This window comes from Euleptes europaea, chromosome 14 (genome assembly GCF_029931775.1).
Source record: "Euleptes europaea isolate rEulEur1 chromosome 14, rEulEur1.hap1, whole genome shotgun sequence".
In the NCBI taxonomy this organism is placed as follows: Eukaryota; Metazoa; Chordata; class Lepidosauria; order Squamata; family Sphaerodactylidae; genus Euleptes; species Euleptes europaea.
In genome coordinates, this window is record NC_079325.1 from 29,466,297 (window position 1) to 29,491,661 (window position 25,365).

A 25,365-nucleotide genomic window follows, 5' to 3' on the forward strand; every position below is an offset into this window, starting at 1 on the left:
CATCTTCCACAGGTGCTTATATCCATGTTATTGGACATGGCCTTTTGTGGTCAGGTAGTTAGAGCAAAGGTGGATAGAGATTTTGTTGGCATTTTCATTTTTGATGGGATGCAGTGGAATTCTTACATCAGTTATGTTTACAGAATTGCATTTCACTATTGCCTTCCCTGCTCCTCCCATTAATCTGTTGCCTCCCTCCACAGTTGACATTTATATTACAAGCACCTTGGTGGCAGAGATGTGTATTTTTTTGCTTACTGTACTGTGTAGGCCATTATGCATTTTGTTGCATAATAATTTTATTACTTTTTATTTTATGTTGTTGCAATCCTCAATGTTGTGATAGGGAACCCAGGGAAAAAAACAATTTGTTGACATCTTTTCAGGTATAACCGTCTGATGTTTAACACGAATCTAGCCAAGTATATTGTAAATGTACCATGACCCAACAAAAGGCCTTTATTAACACTCAAAGAAGTGGTCCCTTATTTATTTAGTTGAATTAATGAAGGTGGTAAGCTGTGTTGTTGTCCCCATGAAAAGACTGCAGGTTCTTCAAATGCTGATTATCTTATATATTCTTAAATCTCAGGCAGAATTTTTGCTCTCCTCCAGTTTTTAATAGAAGACATGCATGCCTGGCTTTTGTTTACTTGTGTTCAGAGCAGAAGCTGGTTCAGCAAATGTTAAGGCAAGAGATTCATTCCTAATAAAAAGTCCTTTATTCCATTTATTTTCACAGCACTCACAGACAGTCATGGGTGGGATCAAATAGCAGCTTCCAGAGCCACCATTGGCTACACGGCATTTGAATCAAAATTTCTAAGGGTAGAGGAGGGACAGGAACAAAAAACCGAGAAAGGACACTCAAAGCTTACGATAAGAGAAAAAAATATGGTGATGGTGGTGATAGTTATCAGATTATCAGGAACAGGATATATTGGTTAAATGAGAAAATGAACCTATTCCCACCCCATGTCAAGGAGGGTAGGCTATCCTTCAGTTATCTGGCTGTGAATTACTCTTTAGGGTATGGATCAGCAAGGGGTAGCCCTTGGATCATATCTAGCCTGTTGAGTTTGAGCCATTTTGCCTGCTGATCCCAGACACAATAAAGAAAGTTGGGGTCTGGTGGCAGAAGAAGCGGCAACAGGAAGTGACATTAGATCCAGCTCACCACCCCATCCTCCTGATACCAGGTCCCATCAACAAAAGTGCTTGCTGACCTGGGCTTGCCACCCAAAAACTCCAGAACATAAAACCAGCATAAGGTCAGTTTAAGAATGGGGAAGCTGAGAATCAAGAGAACATGATGACTTCCTGGATGTTTTGGCACAGTCATTGAGTGAGAGCATCACTGAGGTTCCCTAGGAGTTGCAGCTAGCCCCGGAGCAAGCCTGGAACTTGATCAGCCTTTGGTTCATCTGCTCCAACAGTGAAGGGTCCACAGTCTTGGCTATATTGAGGAGCTGATGTGGGTCTGACGTCAGATTATAAACTTCTACAAAATTCTGCAAAAGAGAACATGTGTCAGGAATTCCCAAAAAACCCAGAAGATACACCCTCACCACAAGCTTCAGGGATGCAGCTGGAGAAGGAAGGATGGTCTTAAAAACAGAACAGCAAGCAAAGCTCAAGGAAATACCCATCTAAGGAAGCACTAGTTTCATCAAGGACATTCCTGTTTGTCTCGGTCAAAATAGGAAAGCTTCAGTGTCAAAGAGGGGATGTAGAACTCATTTATCCTCACTCCATTAGAGTGGGAGCATGGCCCTGCGGGTACGCATCTGCTTGGCATGTGGAAGGTCCCAGGTTCAGTCCCTGGCATCTCCAGTTAAAAGGATCAGGTAGTGGGTATTGAAGACCTTTACCTAAGACCCCAGAGGGTTGCTACTGCCGTCACAGTAGGCATCACTGACCTTGATAGTCCAGTGGTCTTACTCGGTATAAGGCAACTTCATGTGGTCATGGCTTCTTTCCCCCCCTACATCAATGTACTAACCAAAATACATTTTCATGGGCTGAAAAACCAAGCCCAGTACATGATCGCATGAGATGGCCTTTCTAAATCGTGTTTTCTGGCGATCAATGCTTACATGAGGTTGAATTAAGCTTCTCTCTGTGGCAATGGATTTTAATTGAATTCTAGCAATTTTGAATCCTTTCAAAATGCCAACAAAGCTTCCCAGTGATCAGTAAATACTGACAATCTTCCCAAACAGAACTTGGCCCCATCTTTACAATTAAGGAGGTATGCTGGCCATTGGCCATAACAAATAAACAAATAAACAATTAAGGAGGCTATGACTTCATGACACAGCACATGTTTTGCACACTGCAAGACCCAGGCTGAATTTCTGCTGTCTAGGTAAAAAAGGATTTTGGGTACTGCCAATCAAAGTAAGCAAAGCTAGGTGAACCAATACTCTGACTTCACTGAAGCTTCATATATTCATTTCAATGAGCTACAGGAAAGAAGTGCTTTCTGAACACACACACTCTGGATTCACACAAGATAAACAAGGATCAGTGGGCTTGTCCAGCACACTGGGAATCCAAGAATATTCCCCAGAATGCTTCAGAGAAAACAGGAAATCTCTAGCAAACAAACTGATGTGAGAAGATACAAAAAAGGTAAGTAGCGATGGAGCTCCATAGAGGAAAAAAATTCAAAAGCCATTTCTCATATAAAGCCATTTCTTAGGAACAACTAAAATGTTAAAGAAAGTATTGAGAAACCTTTCAGGTTCCCCAGAACTCTTGATCAGGCCGGACGTTTGGTACAAAAAAAGAAAGTGGAGGATGAAAAAGAAAAATAGTTTCATGAGTGGATGAAAAAGCAAAACCTGCTATTTGTAGAGTCTTACAAGTGAAAGAGTGTTGGAGAACGTGGGTGGTGGTGGAAAATGCTGTCAAGTCACAGCTGACTTATGGCGACCCCGTAGGGTTTTTAAGGCAAGAGATGTTCACAGGTGGTTTGCCACTGCCTGCCTCCGTGTGGGCTGAGAGAGTTCTGAGTGAACTGTGACTGGCCCAAGGTCAGCAAGCAGGCGTCATGTGGGGGAGTGGGGAATCGAACCCAGTTCTCCAGATTAGAGTCTGCTGCTCTTAACCACTACACCATGCTGGCTCTCAGAGTGTGGGTACTTCCACACAAGCTATTTAATCTTATGCCAGCTGTTCACTTAGGATTTTTTAAAAAAAAGAATCAATATTGTCAATATATTCTAGTGTTTGTGTTTTTGGCTTTTTTCAGACTTCATGTAGCAATTCCCTGCCCCCCCCCTTGAAATGCAATTGCAGCATAGGCTGACGAAGCATTACTGAGGCTTTCCAAGGTCTGTCCCTTGAAAGTAAACAAAAAAGAAAGAAAGCAGATACTATTTATGCTTAATTAACTTGCTGCTTACTCTGGGCATTAGTGAAGGGTTCTCCTTAATCATGTCCTTTCTTCTGGAGAGGGAATTTAATTGCTCCTTTTTTTCCTTTTCAGTACATGTAAGTGTTCATTAACTTTTTTCCTTAGTATGATAATTTCACATTTACAAAACTATAATAATAAAAAATAAGGGGGGGATCATAAACACACATTGCAGCCGAAATGAAAAGCAGTAATTAAAGCCTCTCTGTTCAAAGAGAGTAATTGGTTCAGAAATTCACTTGCACCAGAGGAATTAAACTATTAAGGCCGGAATAAGCAGCTGGGATGCATCACATTTAAAAGGGACAACTGAAGGGAGAAGTAAACATCTTGCCCTTGGAAATGGGCAATGCCAGGGAAATGTAGTAATATATTAAGTGTTGCATGCTGTGTTAAAATTCCATTTTAATTCTACTTGAAGCTGAACGTTAGCACTGCTGAAGGCCTCCTTTTCTGCAACCTTAAGATGAAATGGTGCTGGAGGCAACACAGTTTTTTTAAGTTGCACCAAAGGTTACCAGAGCAGAGAAGCAAAATAAAAACCCACCCATTATATTTTCAAAGCTAGTAATTAACCAGCTGTGACCTGGATGGCCCAGGCTAGCCCAATCTCATCAGCTCTCAGAAGCTAAGCAGGGCCAGCCCTGGTTAGTACTTGCATGGGAGAACACCAAGGAAGTCCAGGGTCACTACGTGGAGGTAGACAATGGCAAACCGCCCCGAAGTCTCTTGCCTTGAGAACCCCATGGGGGGTTGTCGTTAATCAGCTGTGGCTTGATGAAACTTTACACAAACGGAGTTACCGGTATTAAGTTGTCCTCCATTTTAAGACTGCTATGAACTTGGCCTTTCCATTATGATCAGAAACAATATGTTCTCCTTCTGGCCATCTCAAGTTCAGTTTTTTGGTACAGAACATGCAGCCTGATGGGGAAACTTGAAAGCTAACAAACTACTTTGTGATTGGTTGGGTAGATGGGAAAACAGATTCCTTCACGGTGAACAGCTTTGAAAGACTGCCTGACTGCTACTGTTCCCAGTGCATCCAAGTACAGAATTCCTAGCTCATTAAATCTTCTTTAGGAAGGGGGGGTACAGAATATGGCCAAGCTCACCTGGGTATCCGCAAACTCACAATACTGCAAGTTGATGTGGCTCAACGTGCGTACACAGGCATAAGTGTTATTGAATGCATCCTCACACACACAGTCAGGAAAGCATTGCTAGGTGGGGAGAAAAAAAGCAAAAGAATTTATGCAAAACAAGCATCTAGCCGAGAACTTGAAACACCCTAAAATATCTTCATTAACCAGGGTTTCCGAAAGCCATCATGAGACCCTAGGTCAAGACTCCCTCTGGACCCTCTCTCACAACACAGGACTTAGCTTAATCATTGTTTGGAGGAAAATTGTTTGGAAAAAACCAAATCACTTGCTTTGCCCTACCCAGAGTTCTGGGATGTCATCCCTCTAACCCCTTTCAAAACTTTTGGAAAACTTTTGGAAGAGATCTGGATTAAGTAATAGGAAGGAGGAGAGATTTCCTTCCGTAATCTTTCAACACAAAACAAAAACTCTAATTGCACTGGCACAAGAGAGTGTGGAACACAGAGTGGGAGATAAATCTGGGGTAACTGCATCCATTTTTATTTGCTTGGTATAATATAACAAGGGCAGAAGACATTGACAAAAAAGAAGCCCAGACCTTCTGTCAACTGTTTGGGAGGCTGGCTTGTATGAAAATTATGGGAAGGAATGGAAACAAACTCCTCTTTGCATAGGCAAATATTAAACCTCGTGAGTCCTGGGGTAAAACCCCTGCTGACAGAGTGCCGGAAAAGAAAATACTAGGGTTTGCATGTTCTATGGACACAAAGGTTTTGTTCGGAAGTAAAAACTAGGCCTTATTCTTGAAAGGGATGGCTGCAGATGCATAGGTGGTTCCTACCTGAAACCATCCCTTTCATAAGCAAAGCCTAGTTTTTCTTCTGAACTGAGGCTACCTAAGCCAACAGAAAACAAAATTGAGAAATGGGCTGACTTTGAGAAGTTGAACCACCTTTGAGAACCTGTCACAGGGTAGCTTTAAGGGGCAGCTCCCTATGCTATATAACCAGCTACTGGAACAAGAATGTAAAAACTCTGAAAGCTTTGTAAACACCCGGAATAGAGCTCTTGGTTATAGTGGACAGTGATGTGTGGAAATATTTATTCGTAAAGCGATCTGCATTTTCAGTGAACCCAGTATTGAAAGAGAACACCTGCAAGATGGGTGCCCAATGACATCTAACAACACTTAAAATCACAAAGAAATACAACACAAATTCTAGTAATTGCTGCTACCGTTGTGAGGGCAACGCTACATTTTTGCATCTGTGGCAGCCTTGTCCAAGGGCTCAACAACTCTGCAGAATAGCAGCAAGGAAGATCTCCAGTAGTTACAACAGTGTAGTACTGTGGTCTCCCAAACATGCTCTCTTGAACTATGTGGTTGAACTACCAAACCAGAACCAGAGATAATATTAAATGTGATTACTGCAGCTTGGAAGTTCTTTGCAAGCCATCAGAGGCAGAATACTTTTCCTCAAGAGACTGAATGGCTGGGGGTCAGGGAACTATGTTGCAATGAGATTTATGCCCCTGTAAAAAGCTCTAGATACCACACAGACATATACTGAAAACATTTATTGGTTTGAAGAGCATTTAGTAGGCCAATAATGGGCTCCTGGCAAAGAAGAATTATTGTGAAAAGTTAAATGACGACCCTTTGCCATAAATAGTGTGAATAAATCTGTATTGCAATCTGGAACTTGAGCATGGTTTTTATTACTCAGCTTCTTTTTTAGAGGCATTGTATGTACTATATGGATCTATTTAATATTCAGAATAAAATTATTTGATATTAGAAAGGATAACTTTCACAAATAAACATGCAAGTTAAACAAAAACAAACTGCACAATATATACGCTGATGGCACAGCCAGCCAGTTTGGAGCAGTGGTGATGTTGCACTAGAATCTGGAAGACCCAGGTTCAAATCCCCATACTGCCATGAAAGTTTGCTGGGGGACCTTGGGCCAGGTTTGGGAAACTCCTGCAAGTTGGGAAACTCCTGCAGGTTTGGGGATGGAGCCTGGGGAGGAGAGGGACCTCAGTGCGGTACAATGCCACAGAGTCCAGCCTCCAAAGCATCCATTTTCTCCAGGGGAACTGGTCTCTGTAGTTTGGGGATGAGCTGTAATTCCGGGGGATTCACAGGTCCCACCTGGAGGCTGGCATACCTACTTCGGCCAATCACACTCTCAGCCTAATCTACCTCACAGGGCTATTGTGAGGATAAAATGGAGGAGAGGAGAACAATGCAAGCTGCTCTGGGTCCCAATTGGAGAAAAGGTAGGGTATAGATAAATAATCCAGTTTTTCTCATTGCAGGAGCTTGATTTTTCCCCCCAAGGGAAGAGTAAATGAAGCCCTGTGACTAACAGGAAAAAACACTCACCGATACCCCTGGTCCTAAATTAGGACACGTGGGGTCTCTTCCACCACTGCCCTCTCCAGTGTACTCCACCAGGAAATCAGACCGCCAGTTATTATTGTGTGTCTTGTTCACCTACAGCAAAAGAGACATATGCTTGAAGAAAAATCCCAGCTAGAATATTCCCCTCCTGCTGCCTTCCACCGTAACATCCCAAACTTGTCATTCTATAGTTTAATCTATGGTAGAAGTTCTGGCCCAATTCAAGTACCCTTAAGAAGCGGACTCGTCGTGATGTGTGTGTGTGTTTGTGTTAAGTGCCGTCAAGTCGCTTCCGACTCATGGCGACCCTATGAATGAAAGTCCTCCAAAATGTCCTATCTTTGACAGCCTTGCTCAGATCTTGCAAATTGAGGGCTGTGGCTTCCTTTATAGAGTCAATCCATCACTTGTTGGGTCTTCCCCTTTTCCTGCTGCCCTCAACTTTTCCTAGCATGACTGTCTTGACTTTTCCTGGCATGACTGGTCGTGATAAGGGGGGGGGGATCTCTAGCAAGGAACTGCCTGTTTGAGAGCTGCATCTTTCAAATTTTGTTCCAGGAAATCCAGTAAGGCAGACAAGCTTCCCTGAAAGAACTGAACACTACTGTCCCATGCTACAAAACAGTGTGTTGTATAGTGTAGTCTTCGTTCATGTTGCATGACCAAGAGGTCTTGCAGCATGCAAACCTAGCAAACATCCATCTATATTACTGCCCAGTATCTTCTGCAACACACAGGAATTCCATGGCAGGTGGTGCAACAGCAGAAAAAAATTGTTATACTTATATTCCACTTTTGACCATAACAGCCTCAGTGGTATACATCATATTTTAAAATAGAATTCTAGCTTCTTATTTCCCCTGTTATCAGTACCTCCTCCCTTACTAATGGGCATGATTTTGCTATACAAAATTCTGTCTCTAACATCTTACAGTCTATCCCTCCCCCTCACACACCATTTTGTAACCAATTAAAGTAATCCAGCCTCATTATCCTCTGAACCACTAAGCATTATTCCCAAAGAGCATCTGCCCAAACAGACATGCAGAATTATTGTGGGAAGAGTTCCTTACAAAGGATAACGACTGAAAACCACAGGTCTATAAAATTCCTAACACCTCTCTTGTTTGTTACCCAGTACATTTTAGAATGGAGTCATGGGGAAGTTGTTACCAGCAGGGGCAGAAAGGACTGTCCATCCATACGAGTCTGAGATACATTGATTCCTGCAATGTCCAGGAAGGTGGGACCCAGGTCGATATTGAGAATGGGCTCCTGGCAAAGAAGAATTACAGAATGATCTAGACCAGAGGTTCCCAAACTTTTTGAGTCATGGAGCACTTTTCAGGAAAGAAATTCATTACAGAGCACTAATCTTCACCTAGCACCTATATACTAATCCGAATGACAGTAGTATTTTTCTTCCCAATCTCTTCACGGAGCACTAGGAGATGCCTCACAGAGCACCAAGTGCTCCTTGGAGCACAGTTTGAGAACCTCTGACCATTCAACTCAACATACAAAATCCTTCTTGATAAGACAAGACGGAAGGCTTTCCCTCATGGCAACAGCACCCACAGAAATCTAGCATGTCAGGGCTAAGAATTCTAACTCAAGTTTTCACTAGCTTTCCATAAGTGGGGAATACCCTTCTCAGTTTTGGCATCAAGCTTAGCATCTATGAGCTTCAAGTGTATCACTACAAAACCTGCCTTACTTTTGCTCATAAACATTCACAGCCACAGAGATTAAGATCATGTCTGCAGTAAGGGTTACCAACTTCCAGGTGGTAGATGGCGATCTCCCACTATTACAACAGATCTGCAGGTGACAGAGATCAGTTCACCTGGAGAAAAGGGCCACTTTGGAAGGTGGACATTATACCCCACTGAAGCCCCTCCTTTCCCCAAACCCTGCCTTTCTCAGGCTCCATCCCCAAGATCTCCAGGTATTTCCCAACCTGGAGCTGGCAACCCTATTCAGCATGCACGCATCACTGAACAAGGCCAATTAGACATTTGGACATTCATAGACATTTGAAGCTGCCTTATATAGAGGCAGATCATTGTTTCCTTTTCACCCATTGTTGCCTATTCCAACTGGCTTCAGTGAAAGGGGTTCTCCAGCCCTGCTGCTGGAAATCATTTTAACAGGGAGTCATGAGGATCTAGTCTGGGGCCTTCTGCATGAAAAGCTATGGCACCTCAAAAGGAGACATTCAGTTCAAGGTGACGGGGGGTGGGTGGGACATGGGTGGAGGTGAAAAAGAAGAAATGCGCCTACCAGGCGGGTCTGATTTGGTTTGATGCCTGGGCCTCGCACAAGCAACGGCACTCGGATGTCAAACTCATAAAGCTGCCGCTTGTCGATGGGCAGTGAAAACTGACCTGTGAAGGCAAAGAAGTCCTTGTTATGGATTTTCACCTCCAAAGGTAACATAAATGGAAAGATGGTTAGGATACTTGGGCACTCGTTTTTGGAATATGTATTCCTGGTTCTCACATGTGGATTTTCTACCCAGCAACTTCCTTTGGCTCCTTACTTAACCCCAGATACCCAGAATCAGCTCTGCCCAACAAGTGAGGCTGCAATTATGGGTGGGGATTTAGGGACTTTCCCCCACCCCATGATATTCTGGGACACTTTCCTTAATTTTCAGCTTTGATTTAAACACACACCCAAGTAAGCCCCTTTCCTTAAAAAGGTGAAAGGAAAACATCACAGTGCCTTCCCCTTAAATATTCAGTAAGAATGCAACCTGCTCCCACCTCACAGAGTTCGGCCCAATGAGCAGAAAGGCACCGGACTTATTGGCAAGTGCCTGGCACTTAATTGAATTACATTTTGTTTACTTAAAAGGTACCTAATACATTTGAGTTATAACTTATTTAAACCACTTGGGCATGATCTAGCCAGAGGTATGTGCTCTTAAATCCCACAGGTTTTAACGGGAGACTAAAACACATGCTGAAATACTTTCCATAGAAACTACCTGGTTTTAAAAGCACTTAAACTTTACATTTGCCCTGATCTGGATGGCCCAGGCTAGCCTGATCTCGTCAGATCTCAGAAGCTAAGCAGGGTCATCCCTGGTTAGTATTTGGATGGGAGACCACCAAGGAACACCAGGGTTGCTGTGCAGAGGAAGGCACTGGCAAACCACCTCTGTTAGTCTCTTGCCATGAAAACCCCAAAAAGGGGTCACCATAAGTCGCCTGCAACTTGACGGCACTTTACACACGCACACAAACTTTCCATTTTGATGCTGCTGCTGCTTCACCTTGTAAGTCAAGGATCCCCCTCCCACAACTGCAAGACATCTGGCTATAGGTCTGAAAACTCCCCACATGTTGTACTGGCTCTCTAATGAAAAAGAGTGAAAGCTATTCCCAACCGCTACCATTCTTCCACAGCTCCTCCCCCGCCCAAGGATATCTAGACAGCAGCAATTTGCAGCTCACCAACATGGTAACCGTGGTCGGAGGTATAGAACACGTATGTGTTACTCATCAAGCCAAGAGACTCCAACTGGCCCAGCACCTTCTCCACCATGTCATCTACAGATAACAGAGTCTGCCACCTGCAAGCAGACATGCACACACACATAACTATCTGCCCAAGTACAGGGCTCCCATGCATTACATTAACAGGATACTCAACCCATTCCTCTTTTCCCAACCCAGACAGTTGTAGCACTGCTTATGTGGCATTCACACATGTTCAGCATCTGTGTGGCCATACTGTTTATTCTGCACTCCCATGGTAAATGCAAGAAGATACTTAGATGATCCATGAGGAAGCATTTTCTAACAGTTAGAGTGGTTCCTCAGTGGAGCAGGCTTCCTCGGGAGCATTTCTGGCAGCCTCTGGTAATTTGAGAAATAAAAGTGTACGCTTGCAAGCCCCCCCACTTTATTTAAACCATGATAACTTCTAGTGCACACACACCCCAATCTCTATGCAGAAGGACTTTCCCTATTCTGCTTCTAGGTCCCGATTGATTGCAAGACCCCTCTTTTTTCCCCAACCACCCAGCTTCTAGGGCACCTTCCCCCCCACCCACTCCCCATTAGTTTCACTAGTCAGTTACAATGCAATCTGATTAGAGAGTTCTGTGTGTGGTTTGTGTGCGTGCGAGAACTAGAAGCGTAGGGGGAAAACGTGAGGCTATCGTCCTGTTGCAACGACGATCGAAAATGCCGAGGGGGGGAGGTAGAGGGGAACCCAAGCAACGTTGCTCCCTCCACGCCCCCCTCTCTCTTGTGTACGCGCTATTTTATTGGAGGTGCGCTCTGAAAGCAGACGTTTCAGAGACGTTAGAACGGGCAGGAGTATGTGGGGGGGGAATCGCATCCAGGACAAACGCTTCTAAGGTGTTTTCCACACGTTTCCTGGACTGGGTGCGATAAGCCTCAGGGTTTACTGAGAAAAATCCCCCAGAAATTTTTTGTCAATGGTAGTATCAGCATTAAGAAAGACAGAACTAAGAGAGAAAAACAAGAGAGAGTATACTGAAAATTAAATATAAATATTATTCAATGAAATAGATATAAGTGTAAGTTGGAAAACGGATTTGATTTTCCTGTTCTAATTGTCTATCGATCCCTCTTTCTCTGAGTAACATTGATATGTTAAGTAATATATTGAAGGCAATCAACAGTAAATCAAGCATTTAAGTATAAAATGAGGGTTAGCACATAGTCTTGTAGTAAGAGTATATTAGTAAAAGTTAAGAATGTAAATAAAATATAAATAGCATTTATTTCTCCCTCTGGAGTTATCTTCCCTTTTCTTTTCCCCATATCTTTAAAAGCAAATTAAAAAAATAGCAACCAAAGGCTCTTAAGATGATGTTGCTAGACTTCAATGACTGTTTTGCTACTGCAACCCCAAATGACACCCAAAAGTGCCATGGGGCTTGCCTACAGAATACAGTGCTCTATGCAGAGCACTGGGCCTTGGCAAAGGGTGCCGTACTCTGAGAACAAGTCTTGAAAGCTTCAGGATTTAGCCAAATTGCTAAGACAACCCAAAAGTGTGTCCTAAGTTTTGCAAACCTTCAGGCATGATTATGGTTGCCTTTTGCAACCTTAGCCTATAGTGCATCCCAGATTCACATGCAGATAGCAGGCCCCTGAAAAGGTTTATTTTATCCCAATTTGAGATTTAAAGAGAAGGGAAGTTACATTTTTCCATATACCTGGGCATTCCCCCAGATGTGCGGAGCCATCTTCCCCCGCTTCATCTTGGCTCCACTGTACAGATTTACTATCTGCACATGGGCCAGCATTGCAGAATTAGATAGAGTGACAAGCATTGCCTTGCTGGATCAGACCACTGTCCATCTAGTCCAGTATTGGTTCTGGGAAACCAACTAGCCAAATCCAAGCCATGTGGGTTACTCTGTTACTTTAGTTTTTGAAGACAATGAGAACATTGGACTTGACCTGAACCCAGCTATGTATCTGCCCATTGAACTCCCTTTGTAGCCTTTCCTCCACCTCAGTGTCTCCATCAGCAAAATGCGACCAACAGAAAACTATCTCAGGGTCAAAGTGCTATATAAACTATAAAATGTATTTTAATTGTATCCTGTCCTTCTTGCAAGAAGCTTGAGACTGCATATATGGCAGGGGTATCCCGTTTTGGCCTCCAGATAATTCTAAAAGCAACTGGCCCCAGGTCTCCCAGCGAATTTTAAGGCCAAGCATGGTTTTCAGCCTGGGCCTCTCTTGTCCAAGTCCAATACTTAGTCTTTACCCAGCATCCTCTGGCCACAAATGGGTGGTTGCACACAGGCTTAAACTTTGTCTGGAATTGTTCAGGTTGCCAAGTTAGGTTAGAGACTATTATAAAACGGATCAAATAAATTTGCTTCTGTCTAATTGGGCACCCCTTAGAGCCTGGTACCCTAGGTAATCACCTAGTCAGGCAGTCCCGGTGTTCCAAAAAAGAGCCCCCAAAATGTTCTGAACCCATTCTTACCGTTCCCTGTAGACATTGTCCAGGAACTCAATGGATTTGTTTGACATAGGAGTCTTTGCTTGCCTCACCAGCCAGTGCTTGTCCTGCCAAACAAGAGGATAATGATTAGGGATGATTTGTTCAGAGTTGGTATCTGTTCAGTTGGTTGGTAAGTGTCATGTCTCTTGCCTTGTAAACCCTATGGGGTCACCATAAGTCAGCTGTGACTTGATGGCAGGACTTGACGTGCATTCAGGCTGCTGTTTTCCACTCCAAAGTGGTCAGCTCCTACTAAAGCTTCAAGGGACCCAGTACAATGTAGTGAATGGCCAAGATAGCACACAGATAACATGATGGTAACTTTTAAAAAATGTATAGCCTGTAACAGAAGCATACCCCCTCACCTCCACAGCAGAACACAATCAAATTTAGACCAGAACAGAATCCCGCCGCATGTTCCTAACTTCATCCTGATCTCTAAAGTCAATCCAAACAAGTAAGTCTTACAGTTGGTTCCAGAAGTTGCTCAAGCTTGAACTTGGAAGAGCCTGAACTGAGAGGAAGTTGCACAATTGCACCTTGGGTGCCACAGGCAGGGTGTCGGCCTTGCTGACTGAATCTGATGGTATCCTTGCTGGATTTTAACAGACTGCCGCTCATTTTATTTCCATTTGCAGCCTCTTGAGATATTGGGGGCTTAAGCCATTTACTGAATTACAAGTTATAACTAGCTCTTTGAACAGGGCACAGAAAAGTCAGGGAGCCAGCATGGATGTCGTAGGATGGATGCAACCTGTGCCATGTCATACAGAGCCATAATGAGGATTAGGGTTGCCAACCTCCAGGCGGTAGCTGGAGATCTCCTGCTATTACAACTGATCTCCAGGTGACAGAGATTAGTTTACCTGGAGAAAATGGCCGCTTTGGAAGGTGGACTCTATGGCATTATACCCCATTGAAGTCCCTCCCCTCCCAAACTTCACCCTCCTCAGGCTCCATCCCCAAAATCTCCAGGTTCTTCCCAACCCCGAGCTGGCAAGGCTAGTGCGGATGCCACATGAAGAAGAAGAGTTGGTTTTTATATGCCGGCTTTCTCTACCACTTAAGGAAGAATCAAACCGGCTTTCAATCACCTTCCCTTCCCCTCCCCACAACAGACACCCTATGAGGTAGGTGGGGCTGAGAAAGTTTGTCTAGCCCAAGGTCACCCAGCTGGCTTCGGGTATAGGAGTGGGGAAACCAATCCAGTTCACCAGATTAGCCTCCGCCACTCATGTGGAGGAGTGGGGAATCAAACCCGGTTCTCCAGATCAGACTCCACTGCTCCAAATCACCACTCTTAACCACTACACCACACTGGCTCTCATGCCCTTGGTAGCCTTCCTCAACAGTGCCTTGATGACCAGCCATATAAACCCTCTGCCCAGTTCGGATGCTTTGCCACTCACCTTCCCATGGACATTGAAGCTTCCAGTACGTGGTGCTTTGAGGGTGCTGTAGGCCGACTTGTAGTGGGGGGCTGCAGTCCAGGGGGAGTGTGAGGCAGGTGGGGCTAACACCATGAGAAAGGGAGGCCGAGAGAGTTTGCACAGGAATTCCATGCTCCGGTTTGTCTGTGGCAGGGAAATGATGGGGATGGACAAACAGAAAGAGAGGATGATAGTGGGAGAGGATCATGAACGATCCAGGCCTCTAAGGGCTATAACATGAAGGGGAAACAGGAAGGAGGGAGATATGGAGAGAGACTCACAAGGAGGTCGGTGAGGTAGTCTTCTTCATAGTGTTCTCCGTGCTTCTCCTCGTGGCCATTGGCTGAAAGAGTGTAGTTATAATACTTGGAATTCCCCACCTGTTGGGCATATGCACAAAAGTTATGAGTGAAAGGGTTTCTTTTGAAATATTGTCGAAGGCTTTCACGGTCAGAGTTCATTGGTTCTTGTAGGTTATCCGGGCTGTGTAACCGTGGTCTTGGTATTTTCTTTCCTGACGTTTCGCCCGCAGCTGTGGCAGGCATTTTCAGAGGAGTAACACTGAAGGATAGTGTCTCTCAGTGTCAAGTGTGTAGGAAGAGTAATATATAGTCAGAGGGGGTTGGGTTTGAGCTGAGTCATTGTCCTGCAAAGTATTAAAGGTAATGTGCAAATCATTGTCCTGTAAGTATCAAGATAATGTGCTAATGAGGGTCTGGTATGTTAATGTGGAACCATTGTATCCTGAAGTGATCTGTTAACATGTGGAATCCAAGGCTAATCCGCTTTAATACTTTGCAGGACAATGACTCAGCTCAAACCTAACCCCCTTCTGACTATATATTACTCTTCCTACACACTTGACACTGAGAGACACTGTCCTTCAGTGTTACTCCTCTGAAGATGCCTGCCACAGCTGCGGGCGAAACGTCAGGAAAGAAAATACCAAGACCACGGTCACACAGCCCGGATAACCTACAAGAACCAATGGTTTCTTTTGAGTTAAGCCAACCAAGCCCCAACCATGGGCCTATAAAAACTATGTTTCATTCCATTCCCCTCACCATATTCCAAGTTTCTAATACTGCACAACAGTCTTGTTGTATTTTCGCTACTCCCAATACCCTTGCGGGAACGATTAAGCAACTTGTTGGCTTTATTCAGATGTCACAGCAACCCTCTGCTTATCTATGATGGGCACGACAACACTGGTTCTTGTGCCCTCCCTCCCCACGTGTGCAACTGAATGCTTTCTGATTAAAGAAGCCTTAAATCAAACTCCAGTTCATTGCAACATCTGAAAACAGCCACTGGGGCAAACTGGAGGTTGTTTCCTTCCCCCAAACCAAGATTCTAAACTGGGAAGGAAGACCAGGAAGCAAACCTTTTATTTGTTTCGGCACCTACTTTTGGACTTAATGGCTTGTGGAAGTTTGATTGAAGGCTTCCCAAATCAGGATGCCTTCAAATCCATTCCAAGTGCAAGGAAGGAAGACAGTATTGGAGCAGTGTGTGTTTGCACCCATCTTAGAGCAAAGAGAGATTTGTCACAAAGTCTCAATGTGATTGTTATTTATCAGCTTAACAAGCTTCTCAGTTGAATGGAAACATAAACCTGGGTCTTCCACATTGAGCAGCTTATCGAATGCACCACCCTCTCAGTTGCAAACTTAGGGGAGATGAATAATATAAAAACTCACCAGACCCAGCCAGTAGGTCCAGCCCATAGGGATATGCTGAACACCTCCTACTTTGGGGTCACCATACTACAAAAGAGAGGAATTTCCAGTTAGAAGCAAGGAATATGATTTTAAAAGCAAGGTGTGCTGAGTAATATGCTACTAAATATTTATTTATTTTGTCAATAGAAGGAGGAGGAGGAAGAGGAGAAGGAGGGGGGGAGTTGGTTTTCATACCCCGCTATTCTCTACCTTTAAGGAGTCTCAAAGCAGCTTACAATCACCTTCCCTTCCTTTCCTCACAACAAACACCTTGTGAGGTAGGTGGGGCTGAGAGAGTTCGGAGAAAACTGTGACTAGCCCAAGGTCACTCAGCAGGCTTCATGTGGAGGAATGGGGAAACAAACCCGGTTCTCCAGATCAGAGTCCGCTACTCTTAACCACTATACCACGCTGGCTCTGTAGATGCATGGCTACGCTCAGAATTGCACAGTGGGAAAGATGTGATTTAAGCCCTCTGGGGGCATATTATCAGCATTTACTAGCAGAGGACAGCCTCTTTACCTGATTGAGATATTTGCCAGCGTAGAAAGTTTGGTAGCCTTGCTTCTGCAGATACACCGGAAAGGTAAACGGCTCCTGAAACGTCTGCCAGGCCTGACTGCTACAGTTGCCATCCAAGGAATTGTTTCTCACCAGGTGGTTGTGAGGATAGCAGCCGGTCAAGATGCTGCTGCGGCTGGGACAGCACAGCGGGGTGACTGCAAACTGAAGGCAGACATTTTAGTCCATGCTTATCCGTTCCTTCTCCACCGTCCAATGTGACATCCGTTCCCTCCATGAGGGCTGTTCAAAGCATCATCCTGGACATAAAACGGTTGCCAGGGTAGAAACTAGTGGGGTTTGGAACACCTCTTCTACAAGTGTTTGTGTCCTCATCTTGTTTTGCTAAGCTGAAGAACTGCAATCTAGCAGTTCATGAAATTATGAATGCACAGGGAGAGTGGAAACGGAGGCATTTCCCCCTTATAATATTAGAACTTTGCTCTTGAGTAAACTGCATTGTGTCCCAGTTCATTTCAAGGCACAATTAAAAGTGTTGCTTTTGACCTTATAAAGTCTCAATCACTTTAAAGTCGGGTTACCTAAAGGACCCCAACATGAGCCTACCCAGATACACAAATCATATAGCAGTGCCCTTACTTGTGCATCACTACCAACAGGTGGCTGCCAGGGTAGAAACTAGTGGGGCAGGTAGCCACATATGACAGGTAGCCACATATGGTTGGCAGGTAGCCACATATGACAGGGCCTTTCTGGTGGTGGCAACAAGAGTGTGGAATGCCCGCTACCTTCTGGCATTAAACCTTTTATATTTTCGGAAGCTGGCCAAAACCTTTCATTCTCAGCCAGTCTTGTGCTCAGCCAAATGTTTTCGATCCTCAGAAAGGTCAGTTAATATTCTTTCCAATTTGCCTAGTGACATTTGTGGATTTGAAGCACCATTTAAGTCAGTTTTGACCCCAAATGCTAGACTGTCATTTCAGTGTGACTCAATGCAGGGTTTCTTTTCTTTTTTTGTTTTCATTGACAACAACTATACCTCCTAAATGGAGGGTCTTCATGATGCGAACATCTGTGTATACATATACGGAAAAAGCAGTGTAAAATATATTAATAAGGAAAGAAAAAAACCTGAGCGCATGCAATGAAGTTGAATGATAGTAGGTGCAGGACTGCAACATGTAAGCTACTACTTTAGTGAGTCAAGACAGCCACTAGCCTCAAGTGACTTTTACAAAAGGGACCCAGAGACATCTTTTGCAGTCGTCCCAGATACTTTAGCACTGGCTGCCAAAGAAGCCTAGCTCCTTATTCTGTCTGAGACAGTGAGGGTCCTGTCCCCCCTAAAGAGAGTTTCCCAGTTTTTGTGCAAATTTCTTTCATTTCTAAACATTCATTATTTCATAAAATTAACAACCATGAATTGATGCAATATTTGGCACCCCTGGTAGTTTCCAAGCTATAATTAAAGTGTTTTGAGATATTACCTCTAGGAATTGAGTGGGGGTACATGTTCGTAAACTAGGGCAGGGAGAGAGAAACGGAACCACAAGTACCTAATCACAATCCAAATTTTTTAAAAACCAAGTTATGAATTCACCCAATTGGCTGGGCAGATCAAGTATGTCCTCTCCCTTGGTGTAAGATGATTAACAGTCTGATATAGAACTAACAAATAAGGCAAGCGATGTTATGGAGAGTGACAGTGAACCTGAGGTGCCCCCGGGACCTCCATGGATGCCAAATTCTGTTGAATTAGTGAGATGTACAGCAATATCCACAGCATATCATGCACAGTTCTTTGGGTGTGCTGAAATTAGTGTGTTAACAGTTTTCAGTGACTTGGGGGGAGGAACAATTTAAGGGAAGTATATGCTGAACTGCCTTTAATTTTTTTTTAACCCGCCGTTCCTTAAAAGTGATTTCCACATAAAGCTTTGAATTTGTTTGCACATCATATTTAAGCAACAGTGGATTTATTGTTTTCGTAAACAAATATTACAGTTTAAGTATTGTTGCTACTGGGAGGTATTCTTAGAAATTTTGTTTACTGCTAAAAATAAGTCAAAATATGCTAAATTAGATCACACTCTGTTTAGGGCACTGGAAAAATTACTATTCATGTTTTCTAGGAAAACCCATATTACTGCTTAGATCTTGCTTAGCATCATGGACACAGGAAACTGGCTTCACTCAGAACGTGCGGATATTTAAATTTCAACTGCAAAGAGCAATACTAAGTGACATTAGTGGGATACTCACAGCATTGGTGAAGGAGGCTCCTGACTGGCCAATCAACACTTGCGTCTTCTTCATGGGAGTCTGGGAATCAAAACAAACAGTCCAGTCTTAGCCTGAGCCTTGAAGATGAGCCTATGAGAACTTATGTGCCCGTAAAAAATGTTTATTTTTATTCTACGTTATTAACTTTTATTTTACATTATTAATAAACTTGTTACTGAGACTCAAGGGGGATTACAATGCAATCAACAGGATGATACATCTAACCTATACATCCAATATGCATCCCATCTGCACATACTTCATTATGAGAGTCACTTCCAGTCGCCACAGATAAATGATGGCATGGGGGGGATCTCTCTATTCCCACCTGGTATTTCAAGCCACAGGTTTATTCCTTAGGAACAGGAATCTCTGTCTGGTCACTATACAGTACTTTCAAAAGCAATCCAGAAGAGGTTATTCAAATACATCAAGGGTTCTTCCCCCACCCCCGCATGTAACCCTGGGAGCAAGACTTTGAATCTTGCTGAAAACAGGAATAATTAAGTTTCTCATTCCTGCTCTTTCAACCTGGAAAAAAAGCAGTTTTGATTTGGTTCCTCTGCTGTGCATACTGAACCGGAGGCTCTTTATTTTTGCATAATTTTGTTTCCTTGAACCAAATTTTCCTCATAGAGTATGCATTTTTCAGCATTTATGCATTAATTAAAATATACATGCATTATATATATAAATAACATACATTTTATATGCAAATACATTATAATTTGTGCATCTAAAATGTACAACATGCGCACACAAGGAAAAATGAAACTACAGGAGTACACAAACGGAAGCTTTTGACAAAAATATAAACAGGGGGGAGAGAATAGGAAACATTTGGTTATCCTAAACTGAAATAATTTTCTCCCCTAATCCCTACTGCAGGGGTGGGGAACCTTTTTTTCGCCAAGGGCCATTTTGATATTTATAACATCATTCGCGGGCCATACAAAATTATCAATTTAAAAATTAGCCAGATGACCTCCCCCTGCACGTGCAGGCAAGCAGGCAGTCATCCAACCAATGGCGCACTTGCCCACCTGGTGGCACAGGATGGTCTGTTGCACCAGCCGGGCATAGCCATCCAGTCGCACACCGGAGTTGCTCCTGCTCCGCATGGTCGGGGCTGGATTCTACAGCCAGCTCCTGCTACCTCCGCCTGCAGGGATGAAATGAGGACACACTGGCTAAGAACTGCGCCCCCCTGTGCATTCTGGCCCTGCCCCCTTTAACCCCTTTATTGTTGCCACTTCTGCTCCCAGCCTTCTTGTAGTACAGAGGGAATACGTTTCTCCATGGCCTGGGTGGGAAAGGGTTAACACAGTTTCTTGGGTGGTCCTAGCAGCTCCATAGCTAAGGACTCTTCTGCAAGGGGGGGAAAAGGGTTCCTTTTCTCGGTAAAACAAACTCACGTCCGCCTTGAATAGAGGCTATTCCTGTCCATGGGAGGGGGTGGATCACCAGTCTTAGATTCTTCTGAGCTAGAGATAATCAGGACCCACGAAGGGCCAGACCAAATGATTTCGCAGGCCTTAAACGGCCCCCGGGCCTGACGGTCCCCACCCCTGCCCTACTGAAACGTTAGCCAACTGTGGCACAATCATAGCCTGAACTCATGGTTCTTTATCAGATGGGTCAAAACCCATAATTAATCAATCCTATTTCCAATTTACCTTTTTTAAGGTGACAAGTGAGAGATGGACGTATACCATAAAAAAAATGAAGAGCAGTTAAAGTAGCTGTTAGTCTTTGTTTAAGTCAGGATGGAGCACTAGAAGCTTTTGCAAATAAGACAACTACCAAGATAGCCATTCAAGGGCCACAGGACTCTTTGGTGGGCAATCTTCCTCAAGTGGTTTACAAGCCTGGGGCACTGCAACAATTACCACCACCTCAATCACCCACCGCAGTCCCATGATCCAGAATGAAGTTATGTATCACCAAGACCCCAGAGCACTTCCTCATTCCAGATAAAACAATGGAAAACTAGACAGATTGTTCTTAGAGGACAGCCGAGAACTGGTGTGCCAAGAGATTAGTCTGCCTCACTTGGTGTCCTTGGCTATCTATTGCTGCGGAAGAAGAGGGTTTAGCTCTCTAATATCTTACCCATAAGAAAAGGCTTCAAAGCAGCAAAAGGGAGGATTGCTTGTGCCCAAAACAATTAATCTTCCCCTGGTACAAGTAGCACAGTAGGAGAGTTCTGTGTTGAATCCATCCGACCTTACATTGAGATGTTGCTAAGGTAACACTCTAGTACCATCTGGCCCTGGCCATCTACTGCTAGCCAGAATTATTACTTTGTTTACCAGGGAGGAATCTGTTTAGGAAGTTAGTAGTAACACAACACAGAGCCTTTTTTTTCCTCCTTGCACTGAAACGGTGGAAGTATTTTATCTAGTCCTGTGTAACAACAAAAATATGTTTTTAACAACTTACATCTTCCATGCTTATTATATAGCTTACTGCATTTCCTTTTGAAACACTATTATTTATCAAGCACCAGCCCCCCCCCCAATTATTTCCCTATATTTTTGTAGTCTTGTTTCGTGTCGTCTTAAATCATGTTGCATAAATTAAAGTTCAAAAATCCCTCAGACAAAGGCTCGAGAAATGTACATATTATTTATTCTCCAGCTTTGGAAGTCCAAAGGCGAGATTAACATCTAGCTTAATTATGTTTCTACAGCTTTTATAGGACCAAGTCCCTCCTGTCAAAAACAGATGCACCAAGAGCTGAGTAACTTCTTTAAAATGCTGGATACGTAGTGGAACTGAAACTTACTACACATGGAAGGAAGCAGTTCTGGGAGTTCCCAGCAGATAACTGAAACCTAGAGCAGCAGTCATTTTGAGTTCCATTGTTGTAAACAGTGGCCCAATATTAGGGGGGGACCCCCGAGGCGCAGAGCGGTAAGCTGCAGTCAAAAGCTCTGCTCACGACCTGAGTTCAATCCTGACCGGAGTCAGTTTCAGGTAGCCGGCTCAAGGTTGACTCAGCCTTCCATCCTTCCGAGGTCTGAAAATAAGGACCCAGCTTGCTGGGGGTAAAGTGTAGATGACTGGGGAAGGCAATGGCAAACTACCCCGTAAACATAGTCTGCCTAGTAAATGTCAGGATGTGACGTCACCCCATGGGTCAGGAATGACCCGGAGCTTGCACAGGGGACTACCTTTACCTTTTTTCTGGGGTTTACATTTTACTCTCTTATAGCACCATTTTATAAAGTATTCAGCAGAACATATTATAGTAGGGTAGGAGTCACATTTTACTTGGCCTCACACCATGCGAATGTTGGATGTCAGTCAGGGAAGGAAAAGCAAACTAAACCACCTTGCCTAAAGAGTTAGCCTGACCAGGAAAATTTAAAAGGCCTGGGCCACAGCACCTGCTTCTGGCTGGTCTCCCCTGAAGTTCCATTAGCTGGGGTGGGGGGACAACATGCTAGTAAGACACCACCTAGTATGCCCTGGATTGAGAATTAACAATCCTTTCTGGTTGCTTGGGTTGAGATTTGCACTGTACCATTGCTTCCAGTGTCCCACGATTCTCTGCTTTTTAAACCACCAATTATGCCTTATGAGAATGAGGAAGTTATGTACACTATCCTCTGGGTTAGCAATGTTCTTCTTTCACCTCCAGCAAACTAACAACATTTAGTAGCAAAAACAAAAAAACACCCTTAACTTTCCAAGGTAAATAAACAGGAGTCTTTATTTAACACAGTTTTATTTAAGGGTTGACTGGGCTATGCTGTCATTTAACAGAGCCAAAGGAAATTGACCAGATTTCAAATAAACATACATAGGAACAGATTTGACACAAACACTCATGGGGTGGGACTATACCATTTCGCTGAAGTAAATGGGATCTACTAGGAGGGAAGCTTGTGGAAGCGCAGTCAAGCTCTTTAATAGCTGGTTGCTCTTCCAAGGATTTATTAGTCCTCAGATTTCCCACTTATTCACTCTTTTGTAACATAACACTAACCAGATCTCCCTGCTTGCAACATGGGGCAAGTACTTGCATACAATCATGTCTGTGCAGACTCTAAAAAAACATGGCTTATACTTGCTTAGCAGCAGCACCTCCTGAATCTTTAAGTGGTAAGGAAAACGGCCTCCAGGTATGCTGGAAAGCTCATACCCTACCAGAAAATATTTTTGTTAGTCTTTAAGGTGCTACTGGACTCTTGCCCTTTTCTACTACAGGTATGCTCAGATACTGTTTTGAATTCCACCCCCAAGCCCTGGTCACATAGCAAGTTCCGAAAACACACCCTTTTGTCTCGCCCCTTCGGGTTAAGCCTGCAGGACTTTAAATAACCACGTTGCAAGGGGGGGGGGTCCCCGCAGCGAACGGACCTGAGTTACTTACCATGCCCCCGAGCACTAGATCTTGGTCATCTGTCAAGATTAGTAGTATGTTCTGCCTCTCCCTCTTTCCACCTCTTGCCTCTGCCCCCACGGCCAACAGCCAGGTGGTTAAGAGACAGAACAGGGTCCCGTCGTTTAAGGAGCCCCCCATGGCAAAGACGGGCAAGTCCTCGCCCCGCAGAGCAAAGGCTACTCCTAGCAGCCAGGCTCACGCCTGCAGAGCAGAGTTTCAGGAAGTGCAACTTTCTACTGGTCATATGATGCGTGCAAACTCCACCTGCCTCTCTCGTGTGTGTGTGTCCCCCACCCACAAGGCTGGCTGACCCAGAAGAGCCTCCAATTGCACCACCAGCCAACGACACCAGCTGGGCTGCTCGCGCGGTCTTTTCCAAGCGCGCAGAGAGAGGGTCACTTGCACTAATAGGTGGGAGGGACTCTGGGCGCGTAAGGACCGCCCCTGGGAGGGGCTTATTTGCATAAGGGGCGTGGCCAGGAAGCGGCTGTTACGTTCTGATCAGGCTGGCCGGGTGAGTTTTCAAAGCCGGGGGGGTGGGGGGTGGATTGGGTGGCGGGTGCAACTTTTCCATTGGGAGTGAATGAATGACTTTTTGCTCGGTAATCGAAGTAAGTGTAATTCCACAGTGGGTCGCCGTGTTAGTCTGTCTGCAGTAGTAGAAAAGGGCAAGAGTCCAGTAGCACCTTCAAGACTAACAAAAATATTTTCTGGCAGGGTATGAGCTTTCGTGAGCCACAGCTCACTTCTGCAGTAGTAGAAAAGGGCAAGAGTCCAGTAGCACCTTCAAGACTAACAAAAATGTTTTCTGGCAGGGTATGAGCTTTCGTGAGCCACAGCTCTGTCTGCAGTAGTAGAAAAGAGCAAGAGTCCAGTAGCGCCTTAAAGACTAACAAAAATGTTTTCTGGCAGGGTATGAGCTTTCGTGAGCCACATGAGCCACAGCTTTGTCTGCAGTAGTAGAAAAGAGCAAGAGTCCAGTAGCACCTTAAAGACTAACAAAAATAGTCTCACGAAAGCTCATACCCTGCCAGAAAACATTTTTGTTAGTCTTTAAGGTGCTACTGGACTCTTGCTCTTTTCTACTACCGAAGTAAGTGTGCAAGCGATTCTAGCAGTGGCTGCGTGGTCCTTGGCGCGTTTGTTTGCCACGAAATGCTATTGAGCCCAGTGAGGCTTAAGTCCAGGATCCTCGAGCGTCGAATTGCAGCATTAGTTGCATTGCTGGTAATGGGGTGTTTCACCTCCCTCCCTCCGCCAAATCTGGCTGTATTTTGCCTGCCTCTGAGCTCGGGGCGGTGCACGTGATGTAGTGGTGAGAGGGTCAGACTAGGATCTGGGAGGCCCGAGTTCGAATCCCCGCTCCTCCGTGAAAGCTGGTTGGGTGAACTTGGGCCAAGTCAGCACGTTCAGCTTAGCCTACTTCGCAGGGTTTGTATGAGGCTAAAATGGAGAAGAGGAAAATGTTGCAAGCCAGTTTGGGTCTCCAATGGGGAGAAAAGTGAGGTATAAATGAAGTTAATACATTTTATTTCTCGTAATAACTCTGTCAGGTAGGTAACTTGGGAACAGAGCGGCTGGCGCAAGATCACCCAGTGAGTTTTGCTGCCTGGCCGTGGGTTTGAACTTGATTTTCCCAGGTCCCAGTTTGGGTTTAGTTAATGATGTTCTTAACTCTTTGCAGAGCCCTTTTACAACTTGTCTCTGTTTTTGCTCCAAGGGAAGAGGTGGTGACTCAGTAGTAGAATATCTGCTCTTCATTTAGGTACTTGTTTTCTAATCTGTTGAAGTACAGGGTCCCCCCACCCCCGTTGTGTCTAGATCTGCCAGTACCTTCAATAAATGTGTAGACAGGATTTCAGCGACAGCATAAGCACTGCATTTCCACAGCACATGTCAAGTGTTCAAAATAATTCATGGGCATTATTTTAGTAATCTACGCAACATCCTGGTAAGGTAGCACAAGGTAAGGTAGCACAAGGGCTTAGCTAAGACTACCCAGTGATTGTGGTAGAGTTAAGATGTGAACCAGGGACAGCGGTTCTTAGCACTGTAATTGCCTGACCAGCTTCTATG

General features: G+C 44.3%; 1 protein-coding gene across 1 annotated transcript; it reads right to left on the reverse strand.

Moving 5' to 3' along the window:
- Positions 1-1,357: 1,357 nt before the first annotated feature.
- LOC130486781 (N-acetylglucosamine-6-sulfatase-like) lies at positions 1,358-25,236 on the reverse strand. Its single transcript, XM_056860078.1, has 14 exons — positions 25,230-25,236; positions 23,278-23,471; positions 18,876-18,935; positions 16,614-16,817; positions 16,071-16,136; positions 14,652-14,750; positions 14,350-14,514; positions 12,923-13,005; positions 10,399-10,517; positions 9,221-9,324; positions 8,111-8,212; positions 6,920-7,030; positions 4,537-4,644; positions 1,358-1,511 (listed from the first exon to the last, which is right to left on the reverse strand). The coding sequence occupies exons 1-14, from the start codon at positions 25,234-25,236 to the stop codon at positions 1,368-1,370; spliced, it is 1,566 nt and encodes a 521-aa protein (XP_056716056.1). The 3' UTR covers positions 1,358-1,367.
- Between the last annotated feature and the right edge of the window lie 129 nt (positions 25,237-25,365).